A 17,599-nucleotide genomic window follows, 5' to 3' on the forward strand; every position below is an offset into this window, starting at 1 on the left:
TGCGGCCCTGGGCGGAGTCCAGCCAGCGGAGATACTGGCTGTCCGTCCGCAGCGTTAACCGGTGGCCCTCCAGGTGGTGGCGGTAGCGGCGCATAGCCCAAACGATGGCCATGCACTCCTGCTAGTTTACATGGTACCGCCCTTCAGGCTGGCCGAACTTGGCGCTGGCGTACTCCACCACCCGGCGCACGTCTTTGTCCCACACCTGGTACAGGACAGCCCCCATCCCCTCCTGACTGGCGTCTGTCTGAAGGAACAGGGGAAGGTCAGGCTGTAGACAGGCGAGCTGGTGGCACTCGCAGAACTGCCGTTTTACTGCGTCCAGTGCGGTGTCTGCCCCGCTAGTCCACTGAAACCGGAACTTGGGTGACAGCAAGTCCATCATCGGGGCTGTGATGCTGGCGAAATGAGGAATGAATGAGCGCAGCCAGTTGAGAAGGCCCATCAACTTCTGCAGCTGCTTGCGGGTTCGTGGGGCGGGTTTGGACTCAATAAGGTTCAGGTGCTTAGGCAGGGGCCGGCAACCCTCGGCGTCCACTATGTGCCCCAAGTACTCCAGCTCAGCCGTGCCCACGTGGCATTTCTGGGGGGCGCACGTGAGGCCGTGTCTGGCCAGCCGCTCAAGAACCAGGCCGAGGTGCTGGGCGTGGTCCTCCCATGACCGTGACCAAATGATGACGTCATCTAAGTACGCGGCGGCGAACTCGCCAGCGTACCCTTCTAACACACGTACCATCATTGCCTGGAAGGTCGCGGGGGCATCCATCAGCCTGAACGGCATGGCACAGAACTGGAAATGTCGGCTGTCAGGTGCTGTGAACGCGGTCTTCGGGCGGTCCTTGCCAGTACCCGGACTTGAGGTCCAGGGACGTGAAGATGCGGGCGTCGCCCAGCCCTGCCAAAGCGTCTGTTATGTTGATAAGCGGTGGTGGGGCGGGTATGGTTACGGAATTGACTGGTATGAAATTAACAGAGAAACACATGGAGCCATCTTTTTTGTTCGCCATGACAATCTGGCAGTTGTATGGCGATTCACTGGGCTCGATGACTCCATCGCGTAGCATTTCAGTGATCTGGGTCTGGATGACGTGTCTCTCAGTGGGTCCGAACCCGTACGGCTTTACAAACTGGGGTTGGTGAGGTCGGATGGGGATGGTGTGTTCCGTGGTTGTGGTACGGCGAAGCATGTCCGTGGCCGCAAACACCTGTGGATGTTGGGACAGGACACTATTTATGAGCTCTACGTGGGCAGCGGGCATACCATTTCTCAGGTTCGCGAGCGTGATGGGTGTCCCCTGTTAGGCGGGTGGCTGATAGCCCAGGCTGTAAACCGTGCACCGCTCGTGATGGCCAACGTGTAGTCTCCCCTCCCTGATCTCCACAGTGGCATCCTCCTGCGCTAGCCAAGGCAGTCTTAGGATTAGCATATCCCGTAGCCCCTCTACTACTAGTGCTGTTGTGTGGCTGACATGATCCCTGATGGAGAGGATTATGTTCGTGCGACCGACAATACGAGCTGTTGCCCCCTTCGTCGCTAAATGTACCACCTCCGCACATGAGTCAATGTCCCGTACGCTCGAGCACTGAGCTGACACATACGTGTGGCTGGCGGCCGTGTCGACAAGGGCTTGCACTTGCTGTCCATCCATCCTGACGGGAATCCTGAGTAAATGACCCGCCCCAGGTCCCAACTGCCCTAATTGTAATGACTCACCGCACTGCTCCAGGGGCGCTGCCACTACCGTCAGGCGGACCACAGGTGTCGCCGGGGCCACCTGGTGTCTGGTGCGGCTCGCTGACGACCCGGTGCGGGCCGCTGACGGGGCGTGCCGGTGTGTTAGCAGGCACCGCAGGTGCTGCCGGTGTCGCCGGGGCCACCTGGTGTCCGGTGCGACTCACCGACGACCCGGTGCGGGCCACTGACGGGTCGGGTGAGCGGCGCCCGTCCATCCTGATGGGACATGCCGGTGTGTCAGCGGGCACCGCAGGTGCTGCCGGTGTCGCCGGGGCCACCTGGTGTCTGGTGCGGCTCGCCGACGACCCGGTGTGGGTCGCTGATGAGTCGGGTGAGCGGCGCCCATCCATCCTGACGGGGCGTGCCGGTGTGTCAGTGGAGGCCGAACTAGGGTTCCAGGGACAGTGGCCAGCCATGGCACTACCCCCTAGTGGGTGTTTCCCGACGTGGGACCGCCCGCCCCGCGGGCTTGCCAGACAGCTGCCCTCATGGGACAGACGTCGTGCCAGTGGTACCGCTCCTCGCGGCAGTACTTACAGAGCAGGGCCCCCTGGTTTTGTGCCCCGGTGGTTTCCCTGGTTGTGGCGCGTCGGGACGGCTGCTCTCCCTGTTGCCTCGGCACTGGCGCCACATATGGTACCAGAGCCCTGGAGTCCTCGGGTGCCGCTAACGCCGGTGATGATGCTCCTGGCCGTCGGGTAGACGGCTCGCGGCCGCGGCGAACGATTTGCACGTCGTGCTCCACCTCGTTCGCCAACCGCACGAACGTCTCCAGGCCCCTGTCGATGGCGGCCCTAAGGAATGGCCGCAGTTCGGGTAGCATCAGCTGGACGACCACCCCTAGCATGCTGCTGTCATCCTCTCCTTCCGCCAGGCGTCGGTGGAGCCACGCCTTGGACCTGATGAAGGCTTCCGCGCTCTCCCCCGCACCTGAGGCCGGCAGAACAGTGATTGTTGACACCGGGCCCGGGCACGGGCGTCGTTGAAACGTTCCTCCAGTCCGTTAGCGAAGTCGCCCCACTCCATGCCGTATTCTCCAGCTGTGGCCCACCAGTCAAGGGCACATCGCCTCAGCTGATCGCACACCTCCGTCCACTCGTCTGTAGGAACCGAGTATCGTGCCAGCCTGTCCCGGCATGTCCGTAGGAACTTTGCAGGGTCCTCGTGCTCCTGCCCTCCGAACTCCAGTAGTTTGAGAGTGCCACCGGGGCGCGGTGCGATAGAAGGCGCCGGCATCACTGACGTTCTGTCCAGCGCGAGCTCGCATGCGCGGCACATGAACAGCCCATTCCTGAAGTTGAGGAACTCCCGGGCCTCGGTGCATGAGCGGTGCCTCACGGTGCCGCACTGATGGCAGAACGCCACCTCATCGGGCTGCCGATGACACCCCCTCGCGCCGAACTTAAATGTAGACGTCGGCCCTGGTTTTCCATCATCAACGTCTGTTTTGGGCTTCTTCTCCGTGTCGCAGGTACAGATGGCGAATGTCCCCGCCGCGGTTGATTTACCGGCAAGCCTGGCAGAAGGCATGCATGGCATACCCCTTCCTTGTCTATGCTGATGGCTCCGTCACGGCTCATGTCGATGCGCGCAGCAGCGACACAGCTGTGCCACCTGATCCCTGTGTGAAGCACGCGGACTTCCGCTCCCACAGCCGTTATCGCGCCTGGCGCGTAACTTGATGCGTGCCTTTATCGCGCCTGGTGCATAACTCGACGCATGCCTATCGCCAAGTGCCCGCTCCTTTAGCCGTCTGCACGTCGCGTCCGTTTTCGCGCGATTCCTTTGTTCCTACACGAGCCCTTACTGGTACACTTAATTTAAAGCACTATAAATTTAAAAAATTTGAAAGTTAATTTTAAAAAATTAGAATGCCAAACAAGTTGAGCGCCATTTTGACGCCGTCCTCGCTACCTCCTATGATTTTTACGTGATTTTGGTTTGGGTTCGAGATCTCAGGGAGGGTTCGGCCTTGTGGCTAGAGGTAGGGGTTAACGCAGTAGGGCCCCCCGAGCTGTTATGGCCATTCGGGGCGCCTGAAGAAGAACATAAAGTTTCTGGAGGATATGTGATGAATTTATTACGGCACAGCCCTATACATAGTGCTGCCCGTTCTGGCCGTAACGGTTGTCCCAGATCGACTAGTCACATGCGCAGCCTGTTCCTCAGTGGCGGCTCACGATTTAAATGCGCGTGAAGGGCATACTTTTACACACGATGCGGCGGTTACAACTAAACTCTAAAATGACAAATTATACGTTGACGAACAAACACTTCCCTATTACACAACACTTATTATACTGGGCTAGTGGCACATAGGCCCGTGTCTCCGGCGACTCTACATGACTCCTAGACATGTCCCAGAGTCTGATTCTTTAGTATGTTCGGTGGCACGTGTCGCCTTCTGGCTGCCCCGTGCGGGCCAAAACTAATTAGCCGGTAAGCTAAGTTGGGGGTTAAAGCGCCGACGTAACGTCTAGTAAACTTCCCACAGTACTTATGTAATACGTTGATTACTCATCTTGGAGCACTGATTTAATTAAGTGAAATACCTCATGGTAAATTGAGGCCGAACGCGGAACTGTACGTAAAAGTTTAAGAAGAGATTATACTATTGAAACTACATGTCGGTGAAAGCAAGTGTTGATGGTTCCGCATCGCGCGAAGGCTGCCGGCCTCCTCGAGCTCCTGAAGGACACTGCCGGTGTCGCCACATGCGACCCCCTGCCCCGCTAGCCCTCCCACGGAAACGTGTGAATTTCGCAGGAAACTGAACTGGCCAGGTTCGGGACAAAGCGCACAGTGAAACATGATTTTGAAAGGACTGAAATATTAATTGATGAAAATAATGTAAAAACCTGTGGAAAAAAAAAATAAAATAATTTGTCGTAGTGCAGCGGAGGGATATGCCACACCCGGCCGGATCCTTCCGCCGACGTAGTACTCGTTGCCTGGCGTTCGCCTCGTCACACGAACTACACTTTGCTGCGCGCACGAACGTGTTCGGTGCACACGCCTTTGCGAGCTGATGAGGCATAGCGGTCTATGCGACATAGAGGAGCATTGGCGGTTGGCGTCAGTGCAATTAAATGCATTTGTGACCAAGGTTAGTCACCATTTTATAGCAAATGCATAACTATCCGATAAAACACAAAAAGTAATCAAATCAAATCAAAGGGAAAAGGTTTTGTAAAGGTCTCGTTATTCTCAATTTACAATTAAATATATTATTTTCTTTTTTTTTGTTTCAAAATTTAGTCCAAATAAATTTGCACTTTGTAATTTTTTAAGAAAGAGCATGTCACGTGTTTATATTTTGAAAAAAAAAAAAAAAGAATGAACTAACAAATTTTGTATGTGTTTAAACTTCCATATAAAATATGCAAATACAATTATTTACTGCAGAACTTAAAAATCATGCAATTGAAGATGTGTATATACATATTTAGTTTTTTTGGTTTAATTATACGTAGCAAAATATTATTACTTTAACAATTATTTATGTATAGGTCCATCATCTACCGTTTGTGGTGTAGGCCTATAAAAATAATTTAAAAAAAACGAGCGTTATAATTTTGTACACTTCTTAAGGGTTTTCGGATTGAATGTGATCAGAGCTTAGACTATTCAAGAAACAAATGCCAAAAACAAATACATAGTTCATGAGTTGTGTTGTGAAATTAAATTTAACACTGATGTAGCGATTAATAACGTTTATTATTTAAGAGAGTCCTTATTTTAGGAACGAGGTTTCTAGACGCACATGAATTATATTGTTCCTGAGATAACTATTGCTATCCATATGATGTCGTACCGACCGAAGGCCATTAGCCCGGCCTCAGCCCACAGTACTGGCTCCTGCTGGTGGAACGCATGCCTCGCCAAGTCTCCACCCAGATGAGTTGAGCGGCGTAACCTTGGCGCACGGAGGGAGTGTCCCCCCCCCCCCCTCCGCACACCAACCCCTGCGGCAGTTCTGATCATCTCGCGGCCCGGAGCGGACGTGCGCGTACCGTGGGGAGCCTTAAAGTTTTGTCTCTGAATCTTCACGACTGGTAACTATAGTCATCACCAAATATATTTTTCAACGCAACTCACCACGCGACTACGGGTCGGTTTTTTCTACGGTGCTGGGATTAACCCGGCCGTCACTACTTTCCAAGTCAAGCCACCGAGTCTAGGGGACACACTGGGGCCGATCGACCCACTCACAGTTAGATGCTAGCCTGGAACCCTCCTGGAAAACACCCCCCATTTTCACATACAGCTCCTTAGACTCGCCACGGGAATCGCACCTGAAACCCCGGCTGATGGCAAATGGCGCCCCTGCGTGTGGCAAATAATGCAAAATAAATCAGCAAGAGAAACACCCGCCAAGCAAAACCGGACAGAAAACAAACCAGGATAAATTTCAAAACAGAATTCTTTACGCCATTCTCAACCCGGACGACAAAACGGGCACAAAACGGCCATTTTGCAGACCAGAGGTGACTCGGGGCAGACAGGCTGGTGCGATGAGACGAGGAAACAAAGGGGCTTCAACAACGCCCCCCCTTCCCATGGAACATTCCGACCTAGCGCTCGACGCGGACCACCGATGTCACCACCCGCACCCCTCCACACCCCTCCTCCATTGCGCCCGTTTCCGTCCTCTGCTATGTGCGATTGTCCGGGCGCTCTCAGCCCCCGCTGAGCACGGCTATCCGTACTCCCCTCTCGGTCACGGCCGTTTTCGTCTCCGCTTTGTGTGGTAGTCCAGGCACTCTCAGCTTCTACCTTCACACATGTGTCTGCACCACCCCCTTCTACCGAGCCACTGGAGCAGCACACGCTACTAACCCGCCCCCCCAATCGCGATATCCGCTTTGTGCGGCTGTCCAGGCACCCAGCCCGCAGACCCGCTAAGGCGCGCGTGGCATGCCAACGATAACAGCTGTCCAAAACACCACGAGTCAAAACACAACTATGTTTCACCAAACATCCAACGGGACATGTGCACACTGCAAGCAACCGAGAACCACCGACTTACTGACAGGTTCACTGCCTTGGCAAAGCACGTGCCAAGGCGCAGCGCAAACTAATACGTCACCAACCAACCAAGCGAATCACGAACAGTGGAACATAGACTGGGAGAAGATTTGGCAGGGAAAAGTAGACAGGGTATACAATACCACCACAACCCACACTGACAATGCCAGTCACCGAGAACAAGCCAAACACGTGTTACGGCATGCCCCCATACCAAACCACAGCACAACCGATTGGGCACAACATCGCAATGCTACCCACCAACACGCGCATGGAGTCGGTGCGAACCGCCTCACGCTCATTGAGGTTACCCGAATTCAGTGGTGCGCCTCACGAGGACCGCCGCGCATACCTCCACCAGTGCGAAATCCGACTCACGTGAAGCGGAACCCCAATCGACGGGTGGCCCGAGCGAACCAGCGAACAGCTGCGGGGAAACGCCCTGACCTGGTGGCGCCTATGGGGCCGCTTCGATTTGGAGTGGCAGGAGTTTACGGAGGCCTTCAGCCAACGATTCGATGCTGCGCGACGATGGTGCAATGCACCGCGCAATTCTATGGGAACACACAGCGATATTGCGAGCCCGTTGAGAACTTCGTAGCACACAAGCTACAGCTCTTCAAGCACATAGCACCACTCGCAGAGCCCACCAGAGCACTCCCTACTATCACCCTACTGTTGAGGGATGAGCTCCAGCCGTTCATGCGCGTCACCCACGTAAACACCATCATGGAATACGTGAAACTCGCGGTGGCGATGGAGACAAACATTCAGAGGATGTGGGGAAGGAGCGCACGTGGCCCCGAGCGAGAACGGAGCAGCCCACCCAACCACCGACACCTGCTAGCAATCCAGGCACCACCACCCCAACCACAACAGAGGGGCCCCAACCTCAGGGAGCCGAGAACGCTACACACCGACGGCCCGACGCGGCCGGAGGCCAGCGCGAATTATCAACCGCTGCAGTGCAGGTTAGGATGCTCCTAGGGCACGTACCACTGGCACAGCGACTGTCCTAGGGGGTAAAGGCCCAGCGCACGACACAACCCACCTATCGGCCACCCACCACCTCGCACGACCAGGAACCGATGGAAACGAGTAAGGGGGGGGACACAGATGGACTCCCCCGCCCGCAATACCGACACGCGAACCAGGTGACGCCACGACCACCGCAAACCCACCCGCGATAAGGACAGCACGACGTGAACCACCCACCACGACACTCACAACAGGACACGTCGACCCCAGCGCCGCACCACGCTCAACCACCGAGTGCATACACCGTGCCGACATACGCCACATGAGCGCCGGTGACAACCACGACGAGCCACAACAGGCGCTGCCCACCACAACACCTTGCTACCTAAGACCACCAGGTATGCCAACCACGTCAGAACCCACCACGACACTCACGACAGGACCCGGCGACCCCAGCGCTGCACCACGCTCAACCGCCGAGTGCACCCACCACGCCGACATACGCCATGCCCAACAGCCCGGCCACGGCGGACCAACCAGTTACAACTCCCCAGGATAGGACAACTCACACAGGCCAGCGACCACACGCTCCGCGTGCCCGTCGAGGTGAACGGACGCCCGACCCTCGCCCTCATTGACACGGGGGCGAGCCAGGTGTTCATCCACCCCTCGCTGGTAACTCCCGGCACCCTCCGCCCACACCAGGGCGAAGTCCGGCTGGCAACCACCACCCATGCCGGCTGGATGATGGGACACGCGGATGTGAAGGTAAGCCTTCGGGAGCTAACTACACCAGTTACCGCTGTTGTTGTGGGGGACTTGGGGGAAGAGCTTGTGTAAGGGCAACCCTGGCTGGCAGAACATGATGCCGTGTTGGAGTTGGGGCCAGCTAAAATCAATGTGGGGCGAACTGAGAGGTTCGCGGTGTATGCGGTGGGTAGAACACCTAGACCATCAGACCCGACCGTATCCCTAGACGACCTCCACCACGATGTATCACCGAAGTTCTGTAGCGCCATCAACAAAGTCCTGCACGAACGTCGAGGTGTGTTCGCGACCGCCGAGCCCTTACCGTGCACCACTGTAACCGAGCACTCCATCCTGACCACCACCGACCAACCCATCTATGAATCACCCTGGGGTTATGGGTACGAGGAGCAGAGAATCATACGGGAGCAGGTCACTGAATTGCTGCACAGTGGGATGATCGAACCCTCCAACAGCCCCTACAACACGTGTATCGTTCTGGCCCCAAAAGGGACGGTACCCTGCGTTTTTGTACAGACTTTCACCCCCTCAATGCCATAACCATTAGCACACCACCCCCGCAGATCAGCGTCGAGATGGCGGTATCCAGCCTTGGGAGGGCCCGCGTGTTCAGCACGCTAGATCTGAAGTCGGGGTACTGGCAGGTGCCAATCAGGAGTGCGAGGTCTGCCAGGTCCGCAAGGCGCGCCGACATGATGGGGAGCAGCAACAGCACCCATGACAACCATCCCACGCCTTCCAGATCACCGCACTCGACCTGATGGGGCCCTACCCCAGGTCGCCCAGAGGGAAGAGGTTCATACTCGCCGTGACGGATATGTTCACAAGGTGGACAGAGGAATATCTGTGCAGCAATGCCAGGAAGTCCACCATCATCCACCTCATGACGCTGGAGTTCCTGCCTCGGTGGGGTTACCCACAGTCGGCCTTGACCGATAATGGCATCCAGTTCATCGGCAAGCAATGGCAGGACTGGTGCGCGCAGATGCATATCCAGCACCACACCACCCCGACTTACCACCCCAGAGCCAACCCCACCGAGCGCAGGAACCAGGACTTGAAGATCCAACTCCGTCTCCGACTGGCTGACGACCACTCGAAGTAGGACCAACACCTCACCGACGCCCTGTTCTGCACCCGCCATCGAGTGAACGCAGCCACTTGCCACACACCCGCCGAGATGGTGCAAGGTAGTAACCTGCACCTCCCAGGTGAATGGGCCACCCACGGGACACCGCACGACGGAGAAGGGACGGAGGAACGCGACCAGCGCAGGATGAACATGTATGAAGACGCACGACGACGACGAAAGACCTACTCGCAGAAGATCATCCCCAAGACCACGCGGGAGCCACCCCTAGTCCAAGCAGGAGACCAGGTCTACGCCCAGGTCCACTTGCTGTCGGCAGCCCCCCACAACTTCTGCGCTGGATTGGCATCGCGCTGGCGCGGGCCTTACAAAATCCAGAGATGCGTGGGCAGGACCACATATCTGGTAAGACTCGGGGGCGGCGCATCCGGAAGATCCACCGCGTTCACGACACCAGGTAAGATGATGCCGGAAGAACCCGACCACAATGAGACACACGACGACATGCACGACGACAACAACAGGTAGCAGACGAGCCTGAACCAGCTCCCAGAGAGCATGACCACGACATCCGAACCAGGACATCAGAAGAGACCCTCGACGACCTAGAAACATCAAGTGATGCACAAGACCCCACGCACAAGATGACAACGTCCCACCAACCAGGACAGGTGACCTGCTACGGATAGGTGACCATCACCGACATAAAACTGAGCGACCCGGAGGGCCTATTGGGAGACATCGCCACCGTCGTTGACGAACCCGACGACGTGGTACTCGGCACCGCCGGACAACAACTACAACTCTGTGCGGCTGGACCAGTGATCGTCCACGCATCAGAGGAGGAGGCAGCAACCTTACCTGAGGGCACAACACCTGTCGTGGAGGAAACCGATGACGAGACAGGAGAAACCCGGGTATACCCGAACGAAGGAGGCAACCTTACTCTAGCGGGCCATCCAACAACCACGATGCGAGCAACCGCTGTACAACCCCAACGGAAGACCACAATAACACTACCACGACCACCACTCAGATGCCTCATGACCCACCAGGAGAGCCCGACGAACCGCCCACACACCAAGTGACGAGACCCGTCAGGAACAGGCGCCCCCCAGGGTACCTGGCCGAGTACGACCTCGGGAGGGCCCAGAGGGGCCACCGCGGCCTCCGCAATCCCGTGGGCACGACGGAGGAAACTCGACCACCGGTGGACACGCACTACCACCTGCGACTGCCCAGAGCCCCAACCGCCTGGACATGCTGTGAAACTAGGCCACCACACCACACCACCACACGACCACAACACTGCACACCACCACCTCATCACGCCTCCACGTGGCCCCACCAGCCGCAGCCACCAGATCCAGAGCGCCGGCCCTACCAGCCGCAGCCACCCCAGGCGCCATGATGGGGAGTCAACGACATGCTAGGGGTGCAAACAGCCGCAGAGCCTGATCGCGTGCAAGGCCGGGCTTCTTCAGGGGGGGCGTTTGACATCGTACCGACCGATGGCCATTAGCCCGGCCTCAGCCTCAGCCCGCAGTACTGGCTCCTGCTGGTGGAACGCACCCCTCGCCAAGTCTCCACCCAGATGAGACGAGCAGCGTAACCTTGGCGCACGGAGGGAGTGTCCCCCCCTCCGCACGCCAACCCCTGAGGCAGTTCTGATCAGCTCGCGGCCCGGAGCGGACGTGCACGTACTGTGGGGAGCCTTCAAGTTTTGTCTCTCTGATTCTTCACGACTGCTAACTATAGTCATCACCACAGACCTTTTTCAACGCAACTCGCCACGCGACTCCGGGTCGGATTTTTCTACGGTGCAGGGATTAACCCGGCCGTCGCTACTTTCCAAGTCAAGCCACCGAGTCTAGGGGTCATGCTGGGGCCGATCGACCCACTCACGGTTAGACGACAGAGCTAGCTGGCGCCCTCCCGGAAAACACCCCAAATTTTCACATACAGCTCCTTAGACTCGCCGCGGGAATCGCACCCGAAACCCCGGCTCATGGCACATAATTGAGGCGGTCTACGGAAAAGGGGCACATAGGCTCACGTGCCCTTTTTCCACAGATTTTTTTTTTAAAACATGATATTGTTTTCTACAAACCCTGAAAATTTCAATTGATATTTAAAAAACTGAGGTTGGTAGACAAATTTTTACAACCTGATGTTGTATAATTACCTAATTTTACCAGAGATGTTTACTACACATTTTGATGTTGTAATTTGAGTTTGTTTAGGATGTGAGTAATGTGCTGTGTATTATAAACATAAAAATGAGTTCTAGTAGCACTGTCAGTGAAGAAAGAAGTGGCCAAACTGTCAAAAAAAGAAAAATTTACACGAAACAAAAAAAAAAAAAAACAAGAAAAATGAAACTGTGAAAAAAAAAGTGTGAGAGGTGAAGGTTATGTTTCGTCTTGTGGTAAACCAATTGAAGGAAAACAATTTGCTTTGGTTTCAAAGTGCTGTGTTAGCGAGTGTTGTGATAAACTCTGATTTGACGATCAAGTAGACTTGTTTTCTTCATTCTATGATGGGCAAGAAAAGAGCCTACAAGATTCTTTTCTAGCTCAATGTATGGAAAAAGCAGCATCAAAAAGGGAGAGAAAAATTGTTGATCCAATTAAATCTCGAGAACATGTATGGGCTTATAGCATTGTGATAAATGCAGGCGCGTAGGAAGCAAATATTTAAGGGGGGGGGGGGCAAAGGAGAGTATCATTATAAGTGGTGGATTTAACAAAGGGGGTGTCCGGGGCCTCGCCCCCAGTAGAAAAAAAATTGTATTCTAAGGAGCAAAATGGTGCTATTTAAGCATTTTTCGTACATAAAAATAGAATGTACTACTAGCAGAAATTTTAACTTTTTTTAATAACAAATTTACTTAAGGCTCGGCATCAGAAAACAGTGTTCACTTTTAAGTTTTCGCCTCGTAGAATTCATTTTAAAGGCAATTTGTTGAATTTTAACACTGCACAGAGTACATAAATTACAAGCATCTTCAAATTTAGTCCCCAGATATCATCAAGTTATCTAGAGCTGTAGAAAAGGCAAAGATGTATTTATAATTAAAAATATGTTTCACTAATTGCATCATAATTACATGACGCTGGTTGAAGATTAATATTTGTAGTGTGAGATAATAAATTTTGCCAACTATCTATAGCTATAGTTACATTATTTTAATATGTGCTAACAACCAACTGCAATAATCAAAACAAGATATAATCAAATATTAAGTGAGGCTGAGCCTTGAGTAAACAATTTAACAAGACGGCATTATCCCACTCAACGCCCACTAAATTCATTTGAATATCAGGACAGGAGAACTCTTAATGTTACACACCTTTAATTGAATATTCTTAGATGATGCCAATATTCAGAATGTATTGACACAAGCGTATGGTGTACCTAGTGTCCACTGAATATTAATTTAAAACTTGACAGAAAAATTGCTCCAAAGTTTTGAAAATTTACTATTCGTAATATTTTTGATTGAAAGGAGTACTAGAAAATATTTACAATGTATTCAGAAAGATCAAAATATATTTTTTTAGCATTTAAAATTAAAAAAAGTCACAACAATTAATTTTTTGAAAAATGCAGTTCAACTTTAAAAAAATAAATTTCAAGATGGAAAAAAGCTTTTCGCAATAACACTCATATCATTTTATTCAGGAAAGTCGAAATTTTATTTTGTTACTAAAAATTAAAAAAGTCAATATTTAAATTTTTTTACTGTCAGACTCCCCTTAAGAATAAGTTTAAAATGCGAACCCCACAGAATCGGTGAGTTAAGATGCTTAAAAATAACTGCAAATCTGCTTGATAAATTCTTGTTCAATGATTTGTAGATTCAAAGAATTTTTTTTATTACTCGATGGAATAATCACGAGCGACGAGCGGAAAAAAATAATGTACCGACATGCTAAACTTTAATGTTAAATAGGTATCATATGGTTTTCGGGATCATGTAAAAATTCGTCTCAGTCTAAACTGCTCAAAAGTTAAAGGAATCCAACTCTTCTTTAGGATCTTAGTCTTCACGGGCATTTTAGCCTAATGTACACTGCTTTTTAGGCTGTGGTTGTGATGAACTGCAAAACTGTGCAGAACGGTTGTTGAAGAAAAAGTTGATGCTTCTCTGAGTCATTTTACGCCGCAAAAATTAAAATACTGTTATAAATTTTCTCCTTAAACCCTAAATGTTTTTCATCACTGCCATTCCGCACTACTCACTCACAATACTACAGATAAATAAGTTTATTTTAAACAGTTCTGTAGTACGGCTCACAAAGTTTTTTGGACTTAAAAGCCAGACGTACAGCTGTTGAATGATGACTGATGTGGAAAGCGCTCTGCACGTCAAGTCGTTACCGTTAGGTAGAAACGAGGCGGGGTGAATGCAAGGGTCTGAAGGTCAGGTAGACAAGGGTAGACAAAAGCGGAGCGTAAGCTACTGCAACGAGCGGAAACATTTACTGGTCTTATATCCCACAATAATATTTCCGCTATCAGCACTGTGAAATGTGAATATTTAGAAGAAAACAAGAACAGTTGCCGTATTTATTGTGCCTGTACACTTATCGAAAAGTCTTAATTTATTATAAGAATAAAGTAACGCACAGACAAGAAAATCCCACAAAACCACTAAGCATCGCAATGAAGACAATGCCTCTTTTTCATCTGATGCAATGGCCGGGCAAAACCATCACTTTGCCCGGCCATGAAATGTTATGGCCGGGCAGTCGTCTAAGTCGCCCCCCCCCCCCTTCCCCCCCGGTTCCTACGCGCTTGGATAGATGGTAAAAGAATACAGGTCTGTCGGGAATTAATTCTCAAATTATTTCAGGTTTAAGGTTACTACGAATATTTAAAAACGAATTTTTTTTATGGTTTTCGAAAACTTAAAACCGATGTATGTGACTTTTGTGTACAATGTACCGAAAAGTTGAAAGTGAATCCAACAGACCCTTGCCAAACATCATTCATGGTGCACAAACATAAATATGCTAGAAGAAAAATAATAAGAGACGAATATATAGACAGGGCAAGAAGAAACATTCTTGGTGCTAGTATTTGACTATGCACAGAACTTTGCTATTCCTAAACTAAATGTGAACACTCAGTTTTACAAACGTCTTTTATGGCTGTATTGCTTTTATGTAACTTACATGTTTTTAATGACAACAGTTTATTTTGTTATTTTTTGTGGAAAGTCAGGGCAAGAAGAATGCTAATTCAGTTGTGTCATTTTTATACGATTACCTTCTGAAGAAAATGCAAGTTTTGAAAAATGTCAAGACCATTGTTTTCCTTTCAGATGCTGCAGGGGGACAAAATAAAAACATGACAGTTATAAAATTTGCTTCATGGTTTGCTAAAACATTTCATGTAAATATTGTGCACCTGTTTCCTGTTAGGGGTCACTCGTTTAGTCAGTGCGACCGAAATTTTGGTTTAATAAGGAATAAAATCAACAACAAGCAAGTAATAGGGACATCTAAACCTTACTTAACTGCTACGGTTTTGTGCCGACAGGAACCTACCCCTTTTGAAGTCATAATGGATGAGGAACTACTGAAGGACTGGGACAAAACTGTATCACATTTCTTTTTTCAGAAACCTACTTCTTCAACGAGTACTGCATTTTAAAATTTGATTACAATGGAATGGTTTTGGCCTCTCAAAGTTACTTTGAAGTTTATAATGCATTTAGATTTTGGAAAGGACATTTCCAAAATGTAAGGAACATTCATGTTGAAACTACACCACATCAAAAAAATTCTGATCAGAAAATAACAGATGTCCGCAGCTTATATACATTTTTGCCACAAGAAGACGCAGATTGGATAGAGGACATGCTGAAAGTTTAAGAAATGTTTTGTGGGAGTTTTTTTTCCCAATGATGTAAAAACTTGCAAAAGAATTCTGTGTCTATTAATAAACTATTTGCCTATTTACATATTATTTACTAAGAGTAACATTTTGTACATTGAAGTTCCCGGTATGAATACTGTAAATAACTAATAGGTTCTTGTTTGTTTATTTTGTTTGTTTAAATATATTTGATAAAAAGAAATGTTATGTAAGAGATTCCTGTGTACAATGATGTAGGACATATTCAAAATTGAAACAAATTAAATACATTTTTAATACATTGAAATAATACATTGTTGTGGAAATAATGTTCTGTGGAAAAAGGGCGCAATACAAACATTTTTTAACAGTGTGTAAATAAATATGTGTATTTTTTTAAGCAGTTTCGTTTCTGTCCCTCCTCATAGACAGTAAACCAATTTACTTTCGCGAATACAGTATTACAAGCTCCTCATTGAATATATTCTACAGATGGAAATGAAAAACTTTGAATGCCATTTTCTCAAAATGCCATTTTGGCATAGGTGCTCTTTTTCCGTAGACCACCTCAATTTATCTGTGTATAGGTAGCTACAGTTAATAATTCATAAATTGATTTTTTAAAGATTGCTCTAGACTTTTAATTCTGTATTTACACATTAATAATTTGGTTATAATTTTATATGAAGAAATAGTGTGAAAACAAATTAAAGACTTTTTTTTCGTAAAAATACAAAACAATGCATTTTCTTTCGTATTCCATAATAGTCAATGACTTACAGTGTACTAAACTAACTGTATATAATTTTGAGTGATTCGTGCAGTATTTTAACAATATGCGTGTGCAATATTATGTACCAATCTACTCATGCTTAAAGGGCTTCTGCTTTAGCTTCATTAAAAATCCAATCTGGAAAATGAATAATCAAGGGCGTATTTTTTTAACAAAACTATGAAAAATATATAAATTTTATACATAAATGGCATAATGAGGTTTGAACAAATCTTTTTTTTTTAATAGGTACCTAAATCAATGAGGCCAGATTATTGACACAAGATCTAAATGTATGGACTGATTCATATTTTATGTATTTAAAAATTTTTTGATTTTGTATAAACTTTACTTGCCAACTTCTGAAGTCACGAAAATTTTGTCGATATAATACCATCGGCAATGTTCCTTTAAATGAAATGAAAAAGATAAGTAGCATTCCAGCAGGCAGTGGTGTAGTTCCAAATTTTACAGTGCCGGAGCTCTTTGTATTTAAGACTCTTTGGTTCACCCATCCTGCTAATAAAAGCGGGGGGGGGGGGGGGGGGTCCTCCCCCGGGAAATTTTGAATTTCCAGGTGCTAATTGAAGCTATATTATCCATTTTACTGGCAGAAATAACAAAAAGATTTTGTTAACATAAACTTATATAGAGGTATTAATTTAACAAATATCGGTGAGTTTCATGACTATTAATTTCACTTTTTGAAAATACAAATAATACCCTTACATGTTTTTACAATACATAGACACAAAAAGGACACAATTGGTACATTAAGAGACATTGTCATACATTATATTACAAAACTGTAACATTGCTACATGGCATTGTACAAAATGTCTGCAATTCAAATTAAGTATTCAACACTGTTTACAATAAATCAGCAAAAACATTTTTTTCAGTATCTTGGTGTTGCCCTTTTGCTATGCGGGTTCTCGTATCATCTGCTGAACGGTGCGATCTCAGCCACGTTGAAATGTAAGGCTCAGGGTTCCAGTCTTTGAGGGAGGGTCCATGCAGTTTGATGAACATTAGTGATGATACATGTGGTATTAAAAGTCTGTTCTGGTAGGAGATACAATGATGTTCATCAAACTGAACCCCCTTTCGCACTCAGCTGAACTACACGCAATCAGTTTTGTGCAGTTCATTAACACATTTAGTTCTCTGGGAATACAGCAACTAGTCAAGATAATCCCGGTAAGCATTTTTTATCTTGGCTGAATAAGTTGGAATCGTGTACAAAGATTCTGTTTATCCTCTTCGCCATACCCTACAGGCCAATCGGCTGGCCATTGATCACAGTCAAGAACTGTTATTTGATTCAACAGAATTTCATATTGAACGTTCTTTGTAACAGTCT

General features: G+C 49.0%; 1 protein-coding gene across 1 annotated transcript; it reads left to right on the plus strand.

Annotated features, from left to right (window-relative positions):
- The first annotated feature begins 10,635 nt into the window (after nucleotides 1–10,635).
- Nucleotides 10,636–11,010, plus strand: LOC134531374 (uncharacterized). Its single transcript, XM_063367076.1, has one exon. The coding sequence runs from the start codon at nucleotides 10,636–10,638 to the stop codon at nucleotides 11,008–11,010; it is 375 nt and encodes a 124-aa protein (XP_063223146.1).
- Nucleotides 11,011–17,599: the final 6,589 nt, after the last annotated feature.

The sequence above is a fragment of the Bacillus rossius genome, chromosome 3 (genome assembly GCF_032445375.1).
Source record: "Bacillus rossius redtenbacheri isolate Brsri chromosome 3, Brsri_v3, whole genome shotgun sequence".
NCBI classification, from domain to species: Eukaryota; Metazoa; Arthropoda; class Insecta; order Phasmatodea; family Bacillidae; genus Bacillus; species Bacillus rossius.

Excerpts from the sequence above, each read along its gene's own strand:
- LOC134531374 (XM_063367076.1), top strand. The coding sequence starts at position 10,636 with ATGCCTCATGACCCACCAGGAGAGCCCGACGAACCGCCCACACACCAA.